The sequence below is a fragment of the Paramisgurnus dabryanus genome, chromosome 13, assembly GCF_030506205.2.
Source record: "Paramisgurnus dabryanus chromosome 13, PD_genome_1.1, whole genome shotgun sequence".
In the NCBI taxonomy this organism is placed as follows: Eukaryota; Metazoa; Chordata; class Actinopteri; order Cypriniformes; family Cobitidae; genus Paramisgurnus; species Paramisgurnus dabryanus.
In genome coordinates, this window is record NC_133349.1 from 14,419,760 (window position 1) to 14,444,599 (window position 24,840).

The window sequence follows — 24,840 nt, forward strand, 5'->3', positions numbered from 1 at the left end:
GGGCTGTTTCCCAAACAGGGCTTAAGTCTTGTTCAAGACTAAAATGCCTGTTTGAGTTTTAGTTCTTAACTAAAAGTAGCTTGCACTAACATATCTTAAAATACATCAGTCACGTTGTTTTGTCTCAAGATGCACACCTGTAATATTTTTGTGCTTGTAAAAACTACATAAACATCCTAATATAACTAAGGCCTTGTCCTGGCTTAATCTAAACCCTGTCCTGAAAACCACATCATAATGCATCTTGACAACTCAGTATTAAGGTAGATCACTTGTTGGTCATTCCCCTTTTCTAAATTTTAGATCTGTATAATTTCCAGATTAACACAGTGGCTATCAACTAATAATATTAACCTATAAGATTAGCAAATCCGGTTTATGTTTACATTTATGTGAACACACACATTTGTCTTATTTTCTGGTTAAAAGTTTATTTTGTCAAAAAAAATCCTTGGCTAAGGTTTCTATGTGAGCATAGAAATGCAAACAGTAAAATGATGTGTTTGTACTGGAAATGTGTACGTGTATTTACACAGTGAATAATGAATCAGGAAGTCTTCATTGTAAAAAAATCTCCATTCCCAAATGAACATTTTCTAGTCCCATATATGACACACAGGGAATACAATGGAATAGTGGATTGCAATAAGGTTAGTAGTATACAACCTAATAGTTAAATAATATTTGGGGTGGTGGGGGGGGGGGTATTTGGAGGGGTGTCACTCTTGCCTGTCTTCAAAACTTGAGAGCCCTGGTCAATAGCTTACCTGGTAAAGTATGCAGTGATGCCATTTTTTTTCTATTTCTTGTACTGCTTTTTCTCATTTGTTTAACTTACCAACTTTTTAGCTGTCTGACCTCTGTTTATGGACATTTTGGATGTTTCATGTGACCAATTTGCAGATAGCATTTAAGTCATTGCTTATAGAATAACTAATCAGGAGCAAAGTCTGGCCTAAATTCCCCCATGCAGCTTTGATGTGTCTAAAAGCTAACATTACAGTAACTTTTATTTAACAGAGTAGAAATGGAAGAGGAGGATATGTCTGTCATGATTTACTTGTTAACATCTTGGTTTCTTGACTGGTTGTTGACATAATTGTAACTCAGATGTGAGTGCAAAAATTTTGCAAACACAAGTTACAAATACTCTGTGGGCTGAGCCCCCCCTGTCTTCCAATCCTAGTGACGTCCCTGGTGCATGGGGTTACTCAGACCCTGAATAGTTTTTACTCGTTTGCATGAAGGTAAATTGCTCAAGCGTTCACAGACATGGATAAAAAGCAAGAGGAGACTCAACTATAACTTGCATAAGAAACTCACAAAAAAACATAGTCATCAAACATGAATTACTGGTTCAATAGCATTTCAGTAAAAAAATTGTGTGCACTTAAAAACATTACTTCTAATTACTATCATTACAACATTTCCTTAAAATATAACTGTATTGTTAAACAGCACTTCCCAGTCTGTGTAATTATGGATTATAGTAAATGTAAACATTGCCTAAATTACAGCAGGTTGTTTGTTCTGATCATCCCTTATAATTCTGTTTGAGGTAGGTCCAAGCTGTAGGTGTAGAACGGGTATATAATCATTGTACATAATCTTATGACACATGATTGTGATTTTTTTATATAATGATCATGCAGTTCACCATTTTACCAAAGATTCACTTTGATGTACTTTATTTCGCACCATTTCCTAAAACTGTCTCTATCAGCCCAATTCTTTCAAGCAATCTGAGACAGTGCATGATTAATTATTCTTCCATTGTTTAAATTGTATTAGAAAAAAAACATATTATAAATATTTGACTTCTGAATTATTATCTAATGTTTGACAGCAATCCAAAGCTTCCCTTAAAGGGAAATAGCAAGGAGAAGGTCAAAGAGCAGAGGACAAAATCTATAACATATATTCTTTGACCAAGATCTAAGGGGATCATTTAATACAAATGAATGATAACAAAACAGAGTTTTGCAAAACACTGAAGGGCAGGATGTGGTTACCCAAGCTGCCGGAGAAACAAATGCACATTGTGGGGTACATTGCAAACAGAGATATCAGAACCACAATGATCTATCCTACAGACTAAAGTGAAGTGTTTGTGTTACGGTTTGCTATGTTGGACATTCTTTTTGAATATGTTACATCATGTTTGCATTATTAATGTAAATAAACAAGTATCTATTCATAAAAAATAAGCTGGTCATTAATTACAATTAACAAAGACTGGGTAACCCTCTTAAAAATGCTGGACTGTTCCAACCAAATGTTGGGTAAAATGGACAAACCTAATCGCTTTCTCTTTCTTCCTTTCTTTTTTTTATTCACAACATTCCAGCATTTATACACATATTTATGGTGAGAACTGGTTAATTCATACACAAGTTGATCCACAAAAGCTGATCCGTGCCCAGGTCGGGGGAGGGGCGGTTTGGAATCTCCAGTTCACTTAACCGCATGTTTTTGACCTGTGGGAGGAAACCGGAGTACACGGATTTAACCACGCTGACAAACAGGGCAAACATGCAAACTTCACTAGACTCAAATCAGGGACCTTCTTGCTGTGAGGCAACAGTGCTACACACTGAGCCTCCCTCATTTGCTAGTTTAAATTAACTCTACATCCATATTTATTCCAACCATGGGTTAAAACAACCCATGTTAATATAATAGTCTTTTGTTATTACATAACATTCAGAAGGCCTATAGACAATTTCTTACATTGTGCACAAATGCTTACTGCTTTCACTAAATACACTCACTTAAAGGATTATTAGGAACACAGATGGGCTACAACAGCAGAAGACCCCACCGGGTACCACTCATCTCCACTACAAATAGGAAAAAAGGCTACAATTTGCAAAGGCTCACCAAAATTGGACAGTTGAAGACTGGAAAAATGTTGCCTGGTCTGATGAGTCTGGATTTCTGTTGAGACATTCAGATGGTATAGTCAGAATTTGGCATAAACAGAAAGAGAACATGGATCCATCATGCCTTGTTACCACTGTGCAGGCTGGTGGTGTAATGGTGTGGGGGATGTTTTCTTGGCACACTTTAGGCCCCTTAGTGCCAATTGGGCAATGTTTCTGACCATGTCTATCCCTTTATGACCACCATGTACCCATCCTCTGATAGCTACTTCCAGCAGGATAATGCGCATGTCACAAAGCTCGAATCATTTCAAATTGGTTTCTTGAACATGACAATGAGTTTACTGTACTAAAATGGTCCTCACAGTCAGATCTCAACCCAATAGAGCATCTTTGGGATGTGGTGGAACAGGAGCTTCGTGCCCTGGATGTGCATCACACAAATCTCCATCCACTGCAAGATGCTATCCTATCAATATGGGCCAACATTTCTAAAGAATGCTTTTTCAGCACCTTGTTGAATCAATGCCACAGAGAATTAAGGCAGTTCTGAAGGTGCAAGGGGGTCAAACACAGTATAAGTATGGTGTTCCTAATAATCCTTTAGGTGAGTGTATACTCACTGCAGCTTTGCTGTAGATCGTTATAGTAACTGTCAGACATTTGAAGTTTTTTTATACGCATTGTAGATAAAGACCTCTCTCACACGTTGAGCTTGCAATGAACGTTGGATAAAGAGATTTGCTTAATGACAAGTTGATTTCTTTTTGGTGTTTGTGACCATTTAAATGGGCACACATTAATGCTTGTGATGCTCTGTGGTTGAATGAATCATCTGTGAATTACTGGCAGAAATTTGTCACATTGTTGGTATATGTTACGAAATCTGACATGAAAGATCAACATATCCAGGTTTAGTAACATGTTCATCACTTTAAATGAAGGGTTACATTTGTATAAGCAAATCTTTGAAAAACAGTTTTATTTTTTTCATACATTCAGTTTGCCAGCACCCCTCCTGAAAAGTGATTTCCAGAGTTCATTTCTAATATTGTGCAATCACGTTTTTCCCAAAAGCACCGCCTGTTATGTCAAGTTTGTTATGATGAAATCATCACTAAAGCATTTTTGAGGTAAATGGGAGGTTCATAGAGGCAGAGAGGTATAAACATTCTGCTCTGCTAAGAGACTCTCAGACTCTGAGACATTTTTGTTTGGTCTGTTAACAATGATCTCCTGCAGGACTACACTGACCCTGGTGCTCCTGGCCATGTTGGTTATGGTGTCCAAATCCTCATGGGGTACAGGTATATTTACAAATTAGGTTTTTCTTGATGTTTTGCTTGAAATCTCCAACATTATCTGCAGCTCCTCTTTAAGTTCAAAATATTCTTTTGTACCGGTGTGCCTTTGTCTGTTTTAAAGTTTGCACATCGAACATTGAGATATTCTTCTGTCTGTGCATTAAATCTCCTCAGGTGGAGGAAATTCCTATAACTATGACCTCTCCAAAGGGTCGGATCTGAGGAAGCTGTACAACTCCAAAGTCTTTAAGGCAGAGAGAATGACCAGACCTCTTGAGGGGATGTCTTTCCAGTTTAGCAAACTCAGCCACTCTGGAGTCAGGTGAAGACACGATCAACAGTTCTATCATTTTAGTTATAGACTCTAAAGTTCACAGTAGATTGTTTGTTGGTCCTGTTTTTTTAGAGTTACTCTTGGAGATGGCACTACTTGGCTAGTCCATAAAGGAGATGGTTATGGGATCGCTTCTCAAACTGTTGTTGTGGATGCCCGTCACATGAGCAGTAAATGGAAGGCAAGTATTTCTGCAACCATAATATGAGTTCAATTAAGAATAATTTTTTTAATTCACATATCACCTTTTTACTGTTAGTTAAAAGTTATAAATAAGATCAACATTATTCTGTATTGCATATTGGATGCTCTCTCTAAAGCAATTTCACTTTATTTTGGTAAAACAGGATTTGATAACTTTGATAAATAACTTTTTTACCGGACAGATTGTCGAGACAAAGAATTTTGGTGGCAGCAAGACTGTTTCTGATTTTGTGAAAGCTGGAGGAACAGATTACACACTTCTCTTCGATAATTGCCATGATGCATCTGGCCGGATGATGCAAGATTGAATTTACATCTACAGCTGTGCACCATTTGCTGCATGTTATAAAGAGAGTATCCCTCCAATACATTAATTGTAACATGGATTGCACTTATATTCCTCAAATAAATTTTCCTTATTGATGTAAATGTGTTATTCCATATCTTTACACACTTTGAAATACAACATAAATAATTATTTTAAATCTGCATATGATGACGGAGGTGACACCCACCCCTGTTAGGTATTTACCAATGTGTATTTGCTGATAATTTACTGAAGATGTTTAGAGTTTAATAAATGATAATGCATTGTTCAGTATGTTACATTATATTGCAGTACAGTATATTATGTAACATTTACTGCTATAGTTGTTGCTAAATTGAAAATCATGTAGGCCTACTTTAGACCAATAGTTGTCATTTAAAATTTGCACAATTCATTTGTATTAATGCAGAATATAAAGTAAAAGTGCAAAAATAGACATTTTTTTCAATAAATGTGTTGAAATAACATTTAGTGACATCTAATGGCCAAGATGAGAACATACATCCAGACCTCAATCTCTGGTTTTTGCATGTTTTTGCGAGTTTTACTCGTTTACATAAAGGCAAATTTCTCTAGAAATCACAGGCATTAAAGAAAGGCAAGAGACTCACATTGGAAACACACATAAAAACATAAGTCATCAAACATGAATTTCTGGTTCAACAATTCTGCATTTTCTAAAAATAGAGTCTTTAACATTTCAGAAAAAACATATGCGCTAAAACTTTGATGGTTAAATATATCAGTAATATCGCTACAACATTTCCTTAACAATGTAAATGTAGGGTAAAACAGCACACTATTGATTTGTTATATGATTAAAACACAGAAAACAGATGTATTCGCCAAAATTGGAGTGCGCAGACCGATCGCCTTGTGACATCAAAGCACCGCGAGAGATTTTGAAAAGCTCTCGTGATACTTTGATGTCATCCACCGGTCAGTCTGCGCAGTTCCGCATAAAGGCAAACATACCATCCGTTTCAAGCTGATAAGACACAGGCGTCTGATGATTGGGCAGTTTACGGTGCGCGTTCCTTCAGTTTTCAGGCATTTTGTACGTCTTGTACGTGCGCGCACCCGACCAGTTTGGGTAAAAGTAACTGAGGCTGGAATGAATACAAACACTATAGGAATTAATTGCTAACCTCTCAATGAATTTTCAAAGGTAAATCCATATGTGATACATTTAGCAAACGCAATAAACAGCTGTCATCCTTTGAGTCGCTTTAATTAAATTATTATTAGGCTTGTCATTTTGTTCTTTTTTTCCAAAACATAGTTTTATCCCCTCGGAACGGTTTAGCTAGTCAGCTGGTGCAGCATTAGCAGGTTGGCTAGCTCTTCTGTGCTAAGTGGAAATGTAGACGTTTGGCGTGAAGTTTCATCTGATAAATGTTGTTATAATGATGTCATGTCTTATTTATATTTGCCAGTTTTGTATTTCTTACAAAAAAACTTGAAAGTTTATTACAGGCAGTAGAAAATGAAGAGTACTTGTTAGCCTTCACCTAGCATTAGCGAGCTATGGTAATCTAGCGAAGAGTTACCTTCTCCTAGAATATTTCTTTTTCAGTCTTGTTGTCTTAATTTTTCTTCTAGTTTTATTTATTACTCAAAAAGTTCATTTGAAAATAACCTTTTATTCTTATATCATTTCATTTGTGTGTCATTCTGTCATAGATGCAGTACAGTAGCTGGTTAGCTCAGATCTAATCTTTTTCCAGTCTACAAGCCTTTCTGTAAATTTTGATATATTTGCTGGATTGTAATGGTTTGCAGTTCACCCTAATACAAACTGGCAAATAAAATTGTGCAGGTTTAGGGACATATCGTGATTGTGGATGAGAGTGAACCAGTAAACCACTGTAGTTTAACCAGAGGCCTGGTTTAGGGTACATTTTGCAAGCTGGTACAAGGGTTCAACCAGACAAGATACTTTACACCAGCAAACATGAGAAGATCGTATCTGTAAAATATAATGCACAAAACAGTCAAATACTTGTTCATGTGTGTATGACAGTCACAGTATTTCAAACACTTGTGCAAGTTGGAGTTACTTGCTTTTGTATGCGCAACGCATAGATGTAATATTTTCTCTTTTTTGCAATCATAGGTCCATCCAGAGGATAAGAGAGCATTTGTGTTTGCAGAAAGACCTGGTAACAACACAACTGAAATGAGCAAGAAACCCCCAAACCGCCCGGGGATCAATTTTGAAGTTGGAGCCAGGGTGGAGGCCCAGGACTACCTTCAGAAATGGTACAAATTCATTTAAAAAAAGCTACATCAACAATACAATTTACTAAAACTGCTAGCATGTCATTTGTTAGAAACAAACATGAGTAAAAGCACTCAAAATTAGCCTGTTTCAGGCCATGTTTTTAAATTGAGGCGTTTAGGAAATCTTTCAGTGTTCTATGTTTTGTTTTATTGCTATAGCTGTTTATACATGCATGATCCACATTGAATGGTTTCTTTGCAGGTACCCTTCTCGTATTGAGAAGATTGATTATGATGAGGGAAAGATGCTAGTGCATTTTGACCGTTGGAGCCATAGGTACGATGAATGGATTCTCTGGGACAGCAACAGACTTCGCCCATTAGAGAGACATGTCCTACGAAAAGAGGGTCTAAAAGAAGAGGAGATGTCTGTATGTGCAACAGATTCCTTCTTTAGTCCAAAATGTCTAATGACTGCAAGCATGAGAAATGCAGGGAACATTTTACCAACATATAGGGTAGATCAAAGTGTGTAGACGTTTTCAGCTACTTGGATGGATTGAATGATTAGTGGTTGATTAATTCTTGTCTTACAAACATTTCTGCCAGGAGAGTCTCAGCGAGATGAGAACATCTCGCCTTCGTGAGCTTCCTGGAAGTACAGAGAGCACAGAGGACCAAAAAGACTTACCACAGCAGAGACAAGTACATATCTCAATTGCCCATCTGCCTTGATCTGGCTCTCTCAGCACCTTGTCCCATCATTGTTTGGAGTTTTTCTCCATTTGCATAGACACAGCTTTTCAATTTTTCATTAGGTCACAAGCCAATTCTTCAAAACTTCACATAATTTAAAAAATGTTGAACTTTGAAAAAGCATGGTCTGTTGGACCTTAACTGTGTATTCTTAATACAATTATGTGTTTTGTGTTAATACATTAGCTGGGAAACTTGCATCTCCTGTGCTCACAAACAATCATTAGGAAGTAATTTGGGTGAAAATACAAATAAAGATTAAGTTCTCACTACAGTTCTTAAACATCTGTTTGAATGGCATTTTGAAGAGATTTACACATGCTAAATGAAATGATTAGAGCTTTCCTAGCTCATAAGTTTGTTTATATATTTAATCATAGCACATCCCATTGTTTGTATACAAGCTTAGTTGTGTCAATAACTGTACCGATTGCAAATTAACTAAAGGTTAAAATTTCTAAATGATTGTTGCTGATGTTCTGGTAAAACGAATGTATTATAACCAAATGCTATTCTGTTTTATTTTGTTTCGTATTTATAGGAATTGAGAGATGGTGAGGAAGTGCTTGCTCGATGGACAGATTGCCGCTATTACCCTGCCAAAATTGAAAGTATCAACAAGGAAGGTAAGACGCTCAGCCCCGCTTGCCTTAATGTTTATTGCTTATTCACATAGAATTGCTTATTACAATAAATCAGATGAAATATTTTTCTAAATACAATATCTGCAAATATGCAAATTATGTATACAAAGCAGACAACAGGAGTTAATTTTGTGTGCTCTTATGTGTTTGTATAGGCACTTACACAGTACAGTTTTATGATGGAGTCATTCGATGTGTGAAAAGAATCCATATCAAGTCCATGCCTGAAGATGCGAAAGGACAAGTAAGTTTTTCAAAGACTGTCAGAGGCTTGGGTCAATGAAACTTTATGGACTTGCGTTGCTATTCACTCAGCATGCTGTAGTAGTTAAGTGTATATCTAAGTGTGGCCCTCTGCAGTGTTGTCCTTGATCTCTTCCTCTCTTTCAGAAGGTAAAATGCATGGGGTCATTCCCGAATAATATTTGAAGACACAAGCAGCAGGTCCACACAGCTTACAGTTGCTTGAAGAGTCTTTGTGCCAGTCAGGCAGCTCAGGGATGCCAAAAAATTTTATTCCATTTTTTTTCAGTTCCCTTTATTAAACTAAACTTCTTGCATGCTAGCCGTGACCAGATGTGTGATTCGTCTCAAATCCGTGTCAGTTGTGACTCATCATGTATTGTTTGTGCTCAAGCAGGACTGGATTGCTCTGGTAAAGGCCGCTTCGGCCGCAGCCAAAAGTAAAGGAGGGAGCCGGCCGCGCACCAGCGCCAACAGCAACAAGGACCGGGATGACAGGAGGGATCTGCGGTCGGATGAAGAGGATGATGATGATACGGAATCAGAGAAACTCTGTATGTAAAACTAAATCTAGAACTAATTTAATTATTTGAAAAGATTTCTTGCATCAAACTAATTGTTTCGTGACTACATTTATGCTATATTTTTATGCTACATAAACCACTGTTTCTTGCTTTAAGCAGCAGACCTGGAGTCAGAAGAAGAGGACAGTAAACCGACTGCCGAAGAACTTGAATCAGCTACAGCAAAAAGAAGAAGCAGAAGACAAGGGAGTTTATGCAGCAGTAAAAGGACTCGTCTCAGTAAAGGAACAGGTAAACATTAACAGCGTCTACCACACACCCTGCATTATTTTAATGCTAGACATGCAGTCATAATTTATTAAATCTAAGTAATTCTTATGTTTTGTGTCCTCTTTTCATTTACACCCAAGGTGAGACTGAATCTGAATGCAAAGCTGAGTCAAACGAGCTTCCAGTGACCTCACAGCAGGTACTATTATACTGTTATCAATCTGATGTTTATCAGTATATCACCACAGTGCACTCACAGTCATATTTACCTCTCTGTCATTTAGGAAGTGTCCGGGCCGGAGGGTAGTCCACTTGAGGAGGGGTCACAGTCCATCAGCGCTCACAGACCCCCAGCACCTCTCTCTACCGCCTCCCCCTGCAAGTCCCGCTCCAGAAGACTGAAACACGACTCGGGAGAGTCCAGCTCTAGCAGTCACAACACAACAACAGCCCCCGAACCCAGTCCTTCACCGAGTTCACACACACTTCCTGGCAGCACACACAATGGTGGGTCAACCAACTTGATCTGATTTAAACGTGTTGGAAATTGGGCAACTGCAGCAAAATGTTGGTCATTTATCGACCCATAAAGCCAACATTTTTATCAGTTATGCGTATTATAAAAAAGTCCTTTCTCTTCATAGCCCCTCCCAGTTCCCCCCAGAGAAGGAGGCGATCTCAGCGTCTAGCGACATGCTCTGATCAGACCTTCTCCACCTCACCACACACTAGAGATTCCAGCACCCTCCCTCCACCTCCAGATTGCACTCAGAAAGCTGGTGAGAGACACAAGCTCACATAAATAGACCATTGTTTAAGTTTTTTCTGATTTCAAGCTCTGCTTATGTAGTTAGAACTAGATTTTGCATAAACATGGCTTGCAAATGTATATATTTGGTCCCACAAACCTGTGTTGAATTACATTTTAGAAACTAGGAATACAATAAATTGTGTTGACGGATATGTTAAAATGATATATTTGTGGTCTGGTATATTTGGATAATGCATCTTATATGCTCCTTGTAGATGAAGACATCAGCACTGAAGTTAAAACAGAAGTGTCTTCACAAAAGCCAGTTACAGAAAGCCCATCCATAGCTCCTCCCACTGGCAGTGCACATTCACCAATCACAGAGAAGGATAAGATGACTGACGTTTTGCCTTGTAATCAAACAACGCTTGGAGAAAACTCACCTTCTGTAGTGACGGGTAAGTTGTCCTTGAAACGAAACGTTTCGAAAGTTTTTCAGAGAATCCTTTTGAAGCGCTTAAGTTGATACTGTAACCATAGTTGCACATCAGGGTGTATGAAAATATCAACAGTAGATTTAAAAGTTGTGATGGTTTCATGTCACTGGCCTTTTGTGGCAACACAATTCATTTTCTATTATTTTATTTTATAGTTGCTGGTCCAAAAGTTCCCTACCGGACACCTAAAGCCAACAAACACGCAAGAGAGCCAAGTATGAATCACTTGCTGACCTCTCTACAATTAATATATTTTAAAATGTGCCCCTTATGTGTCATTTAAAGCTACAATCATCAGAGTATGTATAAATTATTTCTTATTCCTTTTTAGTTATGAACAACAAGAGGTGTGATGACCCTTCGGCTGCTTCCAAAGAGTGTCTAATAGACCTGGATCATAATAAATTTAAATGTAAAATCCCTGGCTGCTCCAAGGCCTTCCGGAAAGCAAAGCTGCTGGACTATCACTTGAAGTACTATCACAACACGGAGAAGGAGATGGACGGCGAGGTGGGTTCACCAGATAGGATGGGCCGCACCAGAGCCACGTCTGCTTCCATGCCTACGAGCACTCTGTCTGAAATCCCAGACAACAAAAGACGCAGGACCGTCTCTACTTCTTCCTGTAGGTTTCCTTAGTTTTATTTAGTGCTGTTATGCAAGTAATGTTTTGTTGTAGTTGAAAATGTTATTGGAGTAAGTATATTATGTTCTATTTCATCCCTACTGACCGCCAGAGGCGGTGCTTAAGCACTGAATGATCCATCTCGCGCATGCGCAGGTCGAGTGTTTATACCAACAAAGTCACCCGTGACCCCTGATGCCTACGGAGAGTCTATAACTTCCGGTGACATCAGAGGATCTGTTCCTTTTCATCTTCTCGCTTCGCAGGTTGTTTTTTCCGCGCTAGCAAAAGACTAGGATATTGTGTTTCATTCGTTGCTGGTGGCCTTGTGGCATTGTATTGTCGGAGCAGCGAGTTGCTCGCCCTCCAAAGGCCGCAACGGAATCCACCGACAGGTGAGTTACAAACTTTTTACATAACTGCTCGTTTGGTGCATTTGTTGGTGACGGCTGTGTTTTCGCTCCCTCTCCCGACATTTGTAATCTAACGTTAACAGTTACCTTTATATTATTGATTCATCTGCGATTTATTGTTGTAACACGGACGCGTTTTTGGTTGATTGTTCAGCTGCGCTCGTGTAGTTACTTCGTGCCAACTCGGTTGTGCCGGTTTATTTTGTTAAACGTCTTTTTGCGCTTTAACTGCGCTTTGTGTATTTAGTACCAACTCGGTTGTGTCGGTTTTTCGTTTAAACGTTCAGCGCTTAACTGCGCTTGTGTATTCGTGCCAACTCGGTTGTGCCAGTTTTTTGTTAATCGTTCGGCGCTTAACTGCGCTTTGTGTATTTTGCAACAACTCGGTTGTGCCAGTTTTTTGTTAATCGTTTCGGCGCTTAACTGCGCTTTGTGTATTCGTGCCAACTCGGTTGTGCCGGTTTTTGTTAATAGCGCTTACCCTTAACTGGCTTCACAACGTTTGCGGTGACGGTTGTGCTTTCGCTCCCGGCACCGGTACTGCGTTTAGTGTCTTATTTTTTCGTTGCCCTAAGCTGGTGGAGGCAGTGCTTTCGCTCCCGTTCCCAGCATATTTGTGCCTCAGGGACTAGATTGGTGGCAGTGTTCCCGCTGAAGCTAATCTTTTTTCTTTTTTGCTACATTTGTTGGTGAAGGTTGTGCTTTCGCTCCCTCTCCCGGCATCTGTACTGCATTCTGTGTCTATTTTTTCGTTGGGATAGTTTACCCTTAGCTGGTGAAGGCAGTGTTTTCGCTCCCGCTCCCAGCATAGGTGTGCCCCTGTGACTAATTGGTGGCAGCGTTTCCGCCGAGGCTACCTTTTTTTCTCAGTTGCCAGCATGGTTGGCAACCACTCCTGCTCAGCCTGTATGGCTCCTCTGCAGCTTGAGGATGGCCATGATTTATGTCCCTCATGTCTTGGCTTTGAACATTTAAAGGAGGGTCTTTCTGACGACCCCTGCATGAACTGTGGTATCATGCCTCGGGCAGTGAGGGCAGCTAGACTGGCTGAGGTGGAGCAACTGTCGGGCTCTACTTCGTCGATTGGACATTTGACCCCAGCCCAGCGACTGGTTCCAGATCAGACTGGGCAGTCTAAACGTCAGGCTGCTGAGGCCGCAGGCCCCACTCCTGCAAAAAAGGCCAAGGGACCCCGGCTTGCCTCTAAAGTGGACCAACTAACAGCGGAGCTCAATACTATGAAGTCCCTCTTCCTGGCTTTCCAGTCCGGGACTGGAGCAGAGCCGCCAGATGATTTTGTCCCTTCGGCAGCCTCCTTGGAGTCGGAGGACGATGTGCTTTCCATGGCAGCTTCAGCTGGCCAGTTTAATGAATATGAGCCAGAGGTACTTCCACAGATGGGAGCCTCCCAACCTTCTGCGGCCGGCTCCCGGTCTTCAACCCATAGCTCTACTGGTGGTGTTGAGGACTGCTCTATGGGAGCCATCATTCGTATGGCTCTTGCTCGTCTCCAGTTGGACGTCCCGCAAACTCAGCCGGCTCCGGCCAGTGCTTTTTTCAGGCGTGTCCCAGCCTCCGTCAGCTTTACTGCGCCCCCATCGGAGGAGTATTTGAGGGAGTTGCAGGCATGTTGGAGGGATTCTAAGGCCCTCTCTCATGCAACGTCCGATGGCCGGACCCTGGCAGCCATGCAGGACGCACAGAAGTTCGGATTGGACCGCATGCCAGCAGTTGAGCCGACAATAGCGGCTCTTATCATCTCACCTGATGAGGCTTTGAGGCCGGATGCTAGGTGCCCTCGCCCCCAGTGCCGGGTTACAGATGACCTGCTCTGTAAGGCCTATGATGCAGCGGCTCGCATGGGATGCATCGGTAACTCCATGTCCCACCTGATGCTCGCTTTGTCGACTTCCCTGCAGGAGACTGAGTTGGATGCCTCTGTCCACAGCTTTAGCGATGCTTCACTACAAGCATTCGCATTGATGTCTAGGGAATTGGGGCGGTTGATGTCTACTCTTGTGCAGGCTTGCCCCCAGGTATGGTTGGCACAATCTCCTCTCACTGAGGCCTGTAGGAGAACCCTCCGCAGTGTTCCGGTGGAACCTGGGGAGCTGTTTGGTTCCGCAGCTCTGGAAGCGCTTGAGCGCACGGTCCAAGCCGGACGGACTCGACAGCAGCTGTCCGGGCTTCAGAGAAGCGTTCCGCCTCCTAGCAGGCCTAGAGGTCCTCCAGCTGTCCCACAGCGCAGCTCTCGTCCACAGGCTCACCCCAGGGGCTACCTAAGGTCTCTGCGCCCACGTCCACAGCCTGCTCAGCAGCAGGCACCGACCTTTCGGGTGCCTGACCGGCTGCCCTCAGGACAACCTCAGTCCTTTCCGACCCGTCGTGCCTCTGGAACCTTTAGAGGCCGGGGACCCCGGCGCTGAAGCCCGGGGGTCGGCCGTCGGCTGTTTTTCCCAGCAGCAGCTCAGCTATTGGGCTGCCTCCACCAGGGACCCATGGGTGCTCTCAACCTTAACCCACGGGTACAAACTTCAGTTCCGACGCCGGCCCCCAGCCCATGGCCGGGTCAAGATGACCATCATAAACGACCCGGCAAAAGCCCAAGCCCTCACCCAGGAGTTGTCCGCCCTCCTGGACAAGGGTGCCATCGAGCCAGTAGATCCCCTATTGCACCCCGGGGGGTTCTACTCAACTTACTTTCTGGTAGCAAAGAAAGATGGCGGACTCCGTCCTATCCTCGACCTGAGGGGTCTCAACAGGTTCCTGAAGGTTCTGAGGTTCCACATGCTGACCACTGCAGAGGTTCTACGTACAATTGCCAAAGGAGAGTGGTTTACGTCAGTAGACCTGAAGGATGCCTACTTCCACATCCCTATAGCTCCACACCATCGGCAGTTTCTGCGGTTTGCCTTTCAAGGGCGCCATTTCCAGTTCCGAGTGCTCCCATTCGGTCTCTCCCTCTCCCCTCGGGTGTTCACCAGGTGTGTGACCGCAGCCCTTTCGCACTTGCAGTCGCGGGGCATGAAGATTCTCCCATATCTGGACGACTGGCTCATCTGTGCGCCATCCCAGTCTCAAGTGGCACTGGACACGTCGTGTCTTCTCTCCCATGTGGCCCGCCTGGGCCTCCGGGTGAATTTTACAAAGAGTTGCCTGGTTCCATCGCAGGGCACGCTTTTTCTCGGTATGACTCTAGATGCAATCACCATGAAGGCTCGCCCATCACCACAGCGGGTGGACGACATCCTCCACCTCCTCCTCCTGTTTCGGGAGGGCAGGCAGTTACGCTATGTGGAGTTTTTGCGCCTCCTAGGGAAGCTGACGGCTGCCGCTACCGTGATTCCTCTAGGACTGCTGTCGCTGCGTCCCCTCCAGAGGTGGTTGCACGGCTTTCATCTAGATGTCCAGTGGCACCGACACAGGAAACTCAAGGTGTCACGTCGTTGCCTTCTTGCTCTGGCCCCATGGAGAGTAAGGTCATTTCTCCTGCAGGGCATGCCCTTGGGTTCCATTGCATCTCGTCGGGAAATCCTCACAACAGATGCTTCTCTCTCGGGGTGGGGTGCTGTGTGGCAGAATCGAACAACTCAGGGGCTGTGGTCTGTCCGGGAGCGCTCACAGCACATCAATGTTCTGGAACTGCGGGCTGTGCACAGGGCATTGCAGGCCTTTCTTCCCTTCCTGGGAGGCCGGCATGTGCTTGTGCGATCAGACAATGTCTCAACTGTGTCTCACATAAACCACCAAGGAGGCACCAGGTCTGCACCGCTGCTGCAGGCGTCCCAGGACCTCCTGCTGTGGGCAGGGCCACACCTGGCCAGCCTGAGGGCGATGTATTTGCCTGGGGAGCAGAATCAGGCGGCAGACTTACTCTCCCGTTGCAAGCCTCCGCCGGGAGAGTGGCGGCTTCATCCGGATGTGGTCCTCAGCATCTGGGACATCTTCGGCAGGGCAGGGGTGGATCTCTTTGCCTCAGAGGAATCGACCCATTGCCCCCTCTGGTTCTCCTGGACGGAGAAGAGCAGCCCTCTGGGCCAGGATGCTCTCGCACACGATTGGCCAGAGGGTCTCCTCTATGCTTTTCCGCCAATCCCTCTGATTCTTCCAACACTGCAGAGAGTCCTCCAGCAGGGTCACAGGCTACTGTTGGTAGCCCCCTTCTGGCCGGGAAGAACATGGTTTTCACTGTTGTACAGTCTCTGCAAAGGTTCACCGTGGCGCCTCCCAGACAGGAGGGATCTCCTGTCTCAGTTACAGGGCCGAATCTGGCATCCCGATCCTCATCGCCTGCAGCTGTGGGTCTGGTCACTGCAGGGCCCGACCCGCTGCTGACTGAGTGTTCAGATGGCGTCTGCAATACCATATTGAATGCAAGGGCGCCTTCTACCCGGGCGCAGTATGAGAACAGGTGGCAGCTGTTTACTACATGGTGCTCAGACAGGGATGTGGACCCTGTGCACTGTTCAGTTCCAAAGATTCTAGAGTTCCTCCAGTCACTCTTGGATGGCGGCCGGTCCCCGGCTACCTTGAGGGTATATGTGGCAGCTATTTCCTCTCGACATGCTCGGGTGGACAACGACACTGTGGGGTGTCACAGATTGGTGTCTCTTTTTCTGAAGGGTGCATGGCGGTTACGCCCCCCACGAGCACAGCGTGCCCCAGCCTGGGATCTGCACCTGGTGCTCGATTCTCTATGCTCACCTCCCTTTGAACCCCTGGCTCAGGCAGAGCTGAAGTGGGTCTCTATTAAGACTGCCTTTCTCCTTGCTATCACGTCAGCGAAGCGTGTTGGGGAACTTCATGCGCTCTCTGTGAGTAACTCATGTTTGCGGTGGAACTCCGATGGCTCAGGGGTTACCCTGTGGCCGAATACAGCTTTTCTTCCGAAGGTTTTGTCTTCATCCAACCTTAACCAACCTATCCACCTGGCGCAATTTACTCCCCCAGAAGGGGAGGATAGATTACAGCGGCTGTGTCCCGTACGGGCTCTCAAAACCTACGTGGTCGCGACTGCGAGTATAAGGCAGTCAGACCAGCTCTTCCTCTGCTATGGTGGTCCTAGAAGGGGCTGTGCTCTCTCCAAACAGCGGTTGTCTCATTGGGTGGTGGATGTAATCACCCAGGCATATAAACGAGGTGGTCACCCCCTGCCATCCGGGGTGAGGTGCCACTCTACCAGGGCGGTCTCAACTTCATGGGCGGACCTGCGCGGCTTGCCCCTGGAGCGCATCTGTGAGGCGGCATCATGGGCATCCCCAAGTACCTTCTCCAGGTTCTACCGGGTGAATGTCGCCACCCCCCATCCACTGGAGGTGGTCCTGTTGCCGGACTCTGTGCTCTCCTCTCAATAAGGTATGTGCTAAATTCCTCGTGACTTTTTTGGTATATGTCATCCAGTGCTTAAGCACCGCCTCTGGCGGTCAGTAGGGATGAAATAGAACGAGAGTTACGTATGTAACTACGGTTCTATGAATCCCGGATGACCGCCAGAGCGTTCTGTCACTCAGAATCACTGTGTACTCGCGAGAAGATTCTGTAGGAACAGATCCTCTGATGTCACCGGAAGTTATAGACTCTCCGTAGGCATCAGGGGTCACGGGTGACTTTGTTGGTATAAACACTCGACCTGCGCATGCGCGAGATGGATCATTCAGTGCTTAAGCACCGCCTCTGGCGGTCATCCGGGATTCATAGAACCGTAGTTACATACGTAACTCTCGTTTTCTGTCTTAGCTCTCTCCTCTCAGGGCTTTATGCTTCAGATGGACCACGCTGGCTGTGTGAGGCCCAAGTTCTGCAAGAAGAAGCGTTCCTCGGCCTCAATCAGTTCAGATAGTACTGAGGTCTCCCTGCCACCTCCAACCTTTGATAACCTCCATGACAAGATTCTAAAGAGAGACAAGCACCCGGATGCAGGTAAACTACAAAAATTTATGGATGGGAGGATGATATGGATTTTTATTTTATTCTTTATCATATTTAACCTAGTTTTTATTGTGTCAGCAGGGCTTTGTATAAAGACTGAACGAAAATTCAAGCTGGAGGATAAATGTCAGTTGTTTGGTGAGTTTACTGAGCTTTTTTGTTCCTACAAGACTGTTCAGATTGTATTTTGTCACACACAGTTATACCACATGTTTGATTCCTTTCTTTTAATAGGTAAAAAGAGAGATAAAGACAGAAGGGACAGAAAAGACAAGGACCTTTTTAGAATTAAACAGAAGAAAAAGAAAAAAAAGAAGAAGAAATCAAAACAGCACTGTAAGTTAGTTGTCTCTGGAAAACATCAGTTTGTTGCTGGTATAATTGTGTAGAACAAGCTTTCTTTCCCAAATTTGTTGCACACGTTTGTCTCTTTGAATCATGTATTTACACAACTAATAAAGGAAAACACCACCGTTTTTCAATATTTTATTATGTTTTTACCTCAACTTGAATGAATTAATGCATACCTATCTTTTTTCAATGTGTGCACTTTTTTATCTTTTTACAGCACTTCTTGAATGTGTTAGTATTTAGCCTAGCCCCATTCATTACTATGGCTCCAAAAAAAAGTTTTATTTTGTGCCACCATACTTACTCGTGTAACTACTCATGTAACAGTCTTTCAATGGGGAAAACATGGAAGTGTTTGGTGGCTTCCAAATTCATCCCTTTTTGGAGCCATAGGAATGAATGGGGCTAGGCTAAATGCTATCACATTCACAAGGCGCTGCACAAAGATTAAAAGTGCACGCATTGAAAAAAGATAAGTATGTATTAATTCGTCTAAGTTGAGATTAGAACATAGTAAAATATTGAAAAACGGCGGTGTTTTCCTTTAATCGATGACTGTTAAAATAAGAATTTAACGTAAATTGATTTAATTAATTTCAAACATTTCTAAAATATCTCTTTCATTGTTTGCCTGGTCCCCTATGTAAATATTGTTCAATATCATATTTTCAACTGTGTGCTCAGGTTTCTCTGACTTGGAAGAGATGTCATTGACTTACCTGGACCGACCGTCTTCCCCGCTACATCGCACTTCCTCCAGTGCCTTCACCAAGCACAGCACGTTCCAATACCCTCGTGCCATTTTGTCTGTGGACCTTACCGGGGAGAGTGAGTTTTCAGTCTTCCCTGCGCTGTGTTCTCATTTTAGTTAAAACATTTTGTCATTATATTTCATCCACAGTCCTGGAGAGGTTTTTTATTTGATGTGTGGGAGAACTGTGACACTCAGACCTCGGATAGTTCAATTCAATTAAATGTTATTTATGTAGCGCTTTTCACAACTGTTAATTGTTTCAAAGCAGCTTAACATTAATAGATTCAGGAGAAAACGCAGAAAAATTGATGGACATCATAAGCAGCAGAATACAGTGGCAAAGATTAAACTGTACTAGCGAGTGTAGTTATAATGTAATGTATAGAAGAGGGTGCTAAGTTAAGCCAATGTCAGCTGACTCCCCAGAGGTTGAAAAAACCCCTAGGAGAAAAAACCCTCCTGGCTTTTCTAGTCAGGTGGGGAAAAATCCTAGAAGGGAAAATAAACGTAGATTAAACTGGGGCAGCCGATGGTTGTTGGTCATGGGCATCATGTTGAAGGACTGGGTCTGTTTGTCTCATGTAATGAAAGTTTCATACAGTATTGTGGTTTAATATCTGTTTGGCTCCAGACAGGCTAACTATTGCGTGATAAGTACATTTACTAGACAAATTATGTGAATGTTTTGTTAAAAAGTAATGTCTTTAGTTTAGACTTAAGTTAGTTAATTCAATTGAATCCTTCAATACCACCTGACATTCAAATTTATTTTATCTAACTTTCTTCTTAGACCTATCAGACATCGACTACCTGGAAGACTCGACCACTGAGAGCTTGCTGTTCAGTGGAGATGAGTATAACCAGGATCTAGACTCCATCACCATGGAGGATTTCCAGGATGATGATGATGATGGTGCTGATGAAATTGTGCGCTGTATCTGTGAGATGGATGAAGAAAATGGCTTCATGATCCAGGTAGGGTTGATGTTTCCAATGAACTCAATCTGTCTCACAAAAGAAGTGTTTTTCCACAGTTTACCCCAGGAAGTTGAGCTGAATAGACACAATTTATTACATTGGACTTTAACATGTTTAAGTTATTCTTAGTAATTTTCCTCTTAATCTGTTTTAGGGTATAATTGTAAATAGTGCTGGGCGATATTCACACTGGGGGTCTTGTATCACACTGAAGGGGCTTATTTACCCGATAACTACCGGCTGCCTCTACATAATCCCGCTTATTACACGGCTACTTGCCACATAAGAAAAAAAACTGGACATGAATATGAATTTGAAACATTTTATTGGCATATTTGTTTTAAATTAACATTTTTATCCTTCCGCGAAACTTTGCACAGATGCATAAAATGATCGTAATACCTTATTAAGATCCTCTGCTTCATACTTGTCTGTCTCCATTTTTTTCTCTTTTAGCCAGTCTTTGAGAAGTTTTAATGCCCATTCTGTATTTTTTTGTGTGTTGGCTTCGTAGCTGTCATGCTCTATTTTGTCAAGTTCAGTCTCAGTAAGCTCTCTGTGTCTTGTCGTTGTTCGTTCTTCTATCCACTGTTTAAATGTTTTGATTTTACCGTAAATTTTTCATTGTTAATTGTGGTTGTCCAGTGTTTGTCACAAGATGGCGCCAAACAGTAATCTTTGTTGGTGCGGAGGGATTTTAAACATACAAGTAGTACCGGTTATGTGTTATTACTTTGGAGCGGTTATTATTTGAAAAGAACCAACCTGCAAATGTCTCAACTGACCAATCAGAATCAAGCATTCCAGAGAGCCGTATAATAAGTCAAATTAACACTGTGACTGTAAACCAAGAGCACATGCCGCAACCGGAAGTGCTTGCACAACATTATGCACAGTGCGTAAACATTATCGATCACTTATTACACGGCTCTCTGGAATGCTTGATTCTGATTGGTCAGTTGAGACATTTGCAGGTTCGTTCTTTTCAAATAATAACCGCTCCAAAGTAATAACGCATAGCGGGTACTACTTGCATGTTTAAAATCCCTCCGCCAATAAAGATTACCGTTTGGCGCCATCTTGTGACAAACACTGGACAACCACAATTAACAATAGTGGTACTATATCGTTTCGCGGAAAGATAAGAATGTTTAGTTAAAACAAATATGCCAATAAAATGTTTCAAATTAATATTCATGTCCAGTTTTTTTTCCTTATGTGGCAAGTAGCCGTGTAATAAGCGGGATAATGTACAGGCAGCCTGTAGTTATCGCAAAATAAGCCCCTTCAGTGTGATAAAAGACCCTCCGCTTGGCGTCGGGTCCTGATCACACTGTCGGGGCTTATTTTGCTATAACTTCCGGCTGCCTCTACATTATCCCTTACTTGAAGGAGTGTAGTAAGATGAGGCAAGTTACTCATTTATTAGTAGAGCCCTATGATTTTCGCAATGCGGATAACGCGGATGGAATCACGGAAGCCAAATGTGCAACCCACAGCAACGTGACGCTCTTGACATCCATTTATCAGCGTGTATAGCTCGTATATGTATAACACACGCGTGATCACTGAACTAAGTTTGAACATAAACAGCTGGATGTCTATCAGTATATTGATACTTAAAGCAGTCTGTCTTGGGTCTTAAAGTGACAGTAGCTTGATGCTTTCTGTGTCAGAAATGTGTTGATTTCATAACAAATATATTTACATTTAATACAGATGCCTGAACATTAAAACAAGATTTTAGTATTTGTATTTGTCATGTTCTGAATAAATGTCTGGTTTTTACCATTTTCATTCAGGAGCAAAAATCGCCCTGTAAATTCGACAGGAATAAAGATTTGTTATTTGTCATTATAATTATCCATATCGACTGATATATGGAAATTATTTTTTTGGCCATATCGCCCAGCCCTAATAGTTAACAATGTTGTTTCTTATCTTTCTCTTTCAAGTGTGAGGAGTGTATGTGCTGGCAGCACAGTGTGTGTATGGGGCTTTTGGAGGACAGCATCCCAGAGCAATACATCTGTTACATCTGTAGAGACCCTCCAGGTAACAGCCTTACATAGATCAACATACACTTACTTGAGTTATTTTCATTTTTTTCATTATTTACATAAACAAACAGTTGTATGCTTCTACTGTGTAGATATCTAATGACTGTTTCTTGAGAAGAAATCAAAAGAAAATCGAAGACCCTTCCATTATGTCATTTTTTTCTGTTTTCTCAGGTCAAAGGTGGAGCGCCAAATACCGTCATGATAAAGACTGGCTTCAAAAGGGCCACATGTATGGGCTATCGTTCTTGGCGGAGAACTACTCGCATCAAAACGCCAAAAAGATCGTGTCCACACACCAGCTGCTCTCTGATGTTTACAATGTCAAAAACTTGCTCCATGGCCTTCAGCTTAAGATGGACATTTTACAGTAAGTGTGACCTTCCAAATAAACTTTTGAACTTGTTTAAATTTGTCTTTATTTAGGAAACTAGTATAGTTATTTGGTTCTAGAGTGTAATAAAGATTTGTTTCCAAGGAGGGTTCAGGGTCAATCTTTCATTGCTGGTCACATAAAAAAAATATTTTTTTTTATTAGTGAATTATGATTTCTTATCAGAATTTGAATTTACTTAGACATATAAAAAGAAGGTGCAACAACACTTCACATAAAACACTTCTTACGTTCTCCCAGGAACAAGCATAACCCAAGTTTGCACTTATGGGCCCGGTCATGGGTGAACTCTGATGAGGACCAGCCTATGGGGGGCGTTCCAGACTGCCTACATTTCAGAGGGCACCTAAACCAGAACTCGAACCCCGAAACCTATATCACCAGTGAGCATAGCTATCAGAAACCTCCCGGTACAGGCCTCGAGCACACACACAGCCCTCAAAGGGATGAACAGGGGACCCATACTCCTTCACACACAATGCAGTTTAATTTAAAGGAGGAAGAGGTAAGATTAAAAACTCAAGTCTGCTAAAGTTTTTAGTATCTAAATGGCTGTTTAACTTGAATACTTTGTTTGTGTAGGTCAACAGTGCCATTGCATTGTCAGACTGTATGAATGACAGCAGTCGGGTGTCGATGGAGCAGTCTAGAAACTGCCTGCCGTGGCAGATGAACCTACTTACGCACATAGAGGACATACAGAACCAGCTGTCCGGCCGCATGGACCTGATTGAGAAAGAGCTTGATGGTAAGGAGACTACACTGGAAATCCAGAATCTGTGAATTTTTTTAATATTGCACTGTAAGTTTAGTAGTCAAGGCACTTTGCTGAAGGGCACACCAGTGATGGCTCACAGTTTATCCCTTGAGAGGATTCAATCTCTACATCACAGCACCCATGAAAATCATATTACTTTCTTTGGAAAACGTGGATGTTTAGTTGCACTAACATAATTATTTGGAAAGGTTTTGGTTCTGATTATCTTTTTCTCTTCCTGTCTGTGTGAAGTGCTAGAGCGCTGGTTCGACTTTACGGGTGAACTGGAGCCCCCCGACCCCCTGGCCCGACTCCCACAGCTCAAGTGCCGCATCAAGCAGCTTCTGACGGATCTAGGAAAGGTGCAGCAGATGAGCACCCTCTGCTCTGTGTAATACACAACACACACATTATAGTGCGTGTTCTGAGCTACTGACGCCATCACCTGTTTCTTCACACACATCTTCTATGTGTTTAAAGAGACTAAAAGGGATGCTCCTGTTTAGATATGTGTGCAAGCATGGAGTGCTACAGACTGTTTTGCAATGCTTGTCTTTACAAAGCATGCAATAAAAGACAGTTTACACACTGATGTGTAAAACGGGAAGATGCCGGTCTGTAACTAAGTCTAAACCACATCTGCTTAATGAAGAGTTTGTTGACTTAAATAGGAAGAGAAAACCTGGCAGGTTAATTCTTTAACATGTTAACAGAAATTTTAAATGGACTGAAGAGGTTATAACATCACAAATTTAGGTTTTTAGCCTTTGGGTCGGCTAGATCCCAAGAGCAAATCAAATTCACTGTGCTTAAAGCTTATCAAAACACAAAGTTTTTACGAATAGCAAGCGGCTTTGGGTGCCAAAGTGGTAAGATGGGATTGTTAAGGCTTCTGCCACCCAAAAGGTGAGCAGTCACTTTGAAGTGCCAAGAGAACAGACCATTGCAGTCTGTTTTTTTTCCAGACTCATGCAATTTCGTTGAAGTTTTGGATGTTAGAAATGGATGTTACTTTCTAGACCAGAATAAGTTTCCAGTTGGATGCACTAAAGGTTTAAGGTTCACGATGCCAACAAACTTATAATAGCAACAACTAGATAGAATTTCATACAGCAATTCGTGTGTAATACTTACTTTAGCATGTTTATTTACAGTCTTGACAAATGCTGTAGTGATTTTCAAGAAAATTAGCTACTTTAACCGTGGGCCCATTCATTATTTAGCCCAAAAACAGGTGACTCTTCTCACTAAAGTCTGTTTATCATGTTGATATTTTGAGAGTTGCTACCGTGAAGTAAGCTAATCCTGAGATGGATGTACGTGCATATAACAGATCCATTTAGTTCATTTTTTTTTTTTGAAGAAGAAGAAGATGATGATATGTTTAAACAGTTTTTATAACTGTAAGAAAACAACAAAACCTAAGGCATAGCAGGACAATACTTGAAAATGCCTGTTTAATTTCAGTTTCTATTAATCTGTACAAAAAGTGTTTTAGAATTTAGATTTAAAACTTGAAGTTTGTTTTGATGAGAATACCAGCTGTACATTAAAGAGTTTATTTAAAGACCTGATGTAATTATCTGTATTTACTTCATTAAAAATATTCTTGACAATTTG

General features: G+C 42.2%; 2 protein-coding genes across 7 annotated transcripts; both read left to right on the forward strand.

Annotated features, from left to right (window-relative positions):
• Window positions 1-5,896: 5,896 nt before the first annotated feature.
• Window positions 5,897-24,840, forward strand: phf20l1 (PHD finger protein 20 like 1). Of its 6 annotated transcripts, none has more exons than XM_065298262.2 (24): window positions 5,898-6,220; window positions 7,169-7,314; window positions 7,538-7,706; window positions 7,885-7,980; window positions 8,573-8,657; window positions 8,831-8,919; window positions 9,313-9,472; window positions 9,599-9,733; window positions 9,853-9,911; window positions 9,997-10,219; window positions 10,357-10,491; window positions 10,739-10,921; window positions 11,116-11,175; window positions 11,292-11,585; window positions 17,735-17,917; window positions 18,005-18,064; window positions 18,161-18,262; window positions 18,962-19,105; window positions 19,822-20,006; window positions 21,965-22,064; window positions 22,244-22,439; window positions 22,704-22,968; window positions 23,046-23,211; window positions 23,473-24,840. In XM_065298262.2, exons 2-24 carry the CDS (start codon window positions 7,232-7,234, stop codon window positions 23,613-23,615), a joined length of 3,315 nt encoding a protein of 1,104 aa, XP_065154334.1. In that variant the 5' UTR covers window positions 5,898-6,220; window positions 7,169-7,231; the 3' UTR covers window positions 23,616-24,840. The 6 variants fall into 6 exon arrangements, with proteins under 6 accessions (XP_065154339.1, XP_065154334.1, XP_065154337.1 ...); XM_065298265.2 differs by having other exon boundaries at window positions 9,316-9,472; XM_065298264.2 differs by having other exon boundaries at window positions 5,899-6,220; window positions 18,008-18,064.
• LOC135788851 (uncharacterized) lies at window positions 14,118-17,657 on the forward strand. The gene is made up of 2 exons (XM_065298268.2): window positions 14,118-14,682; window positions 14,779-17,657. Exons 1-2 carry the CDS (start codon window positions 14,497-14,499, stop codon window positions 17,350-17,352), a joined length of 2,760 nt encoding a protein of 919 aa, XP_065154340.1. The 5' UTR covers window positions 14,118-14,496; the 3' UTR covers window positions 17,353-17,657.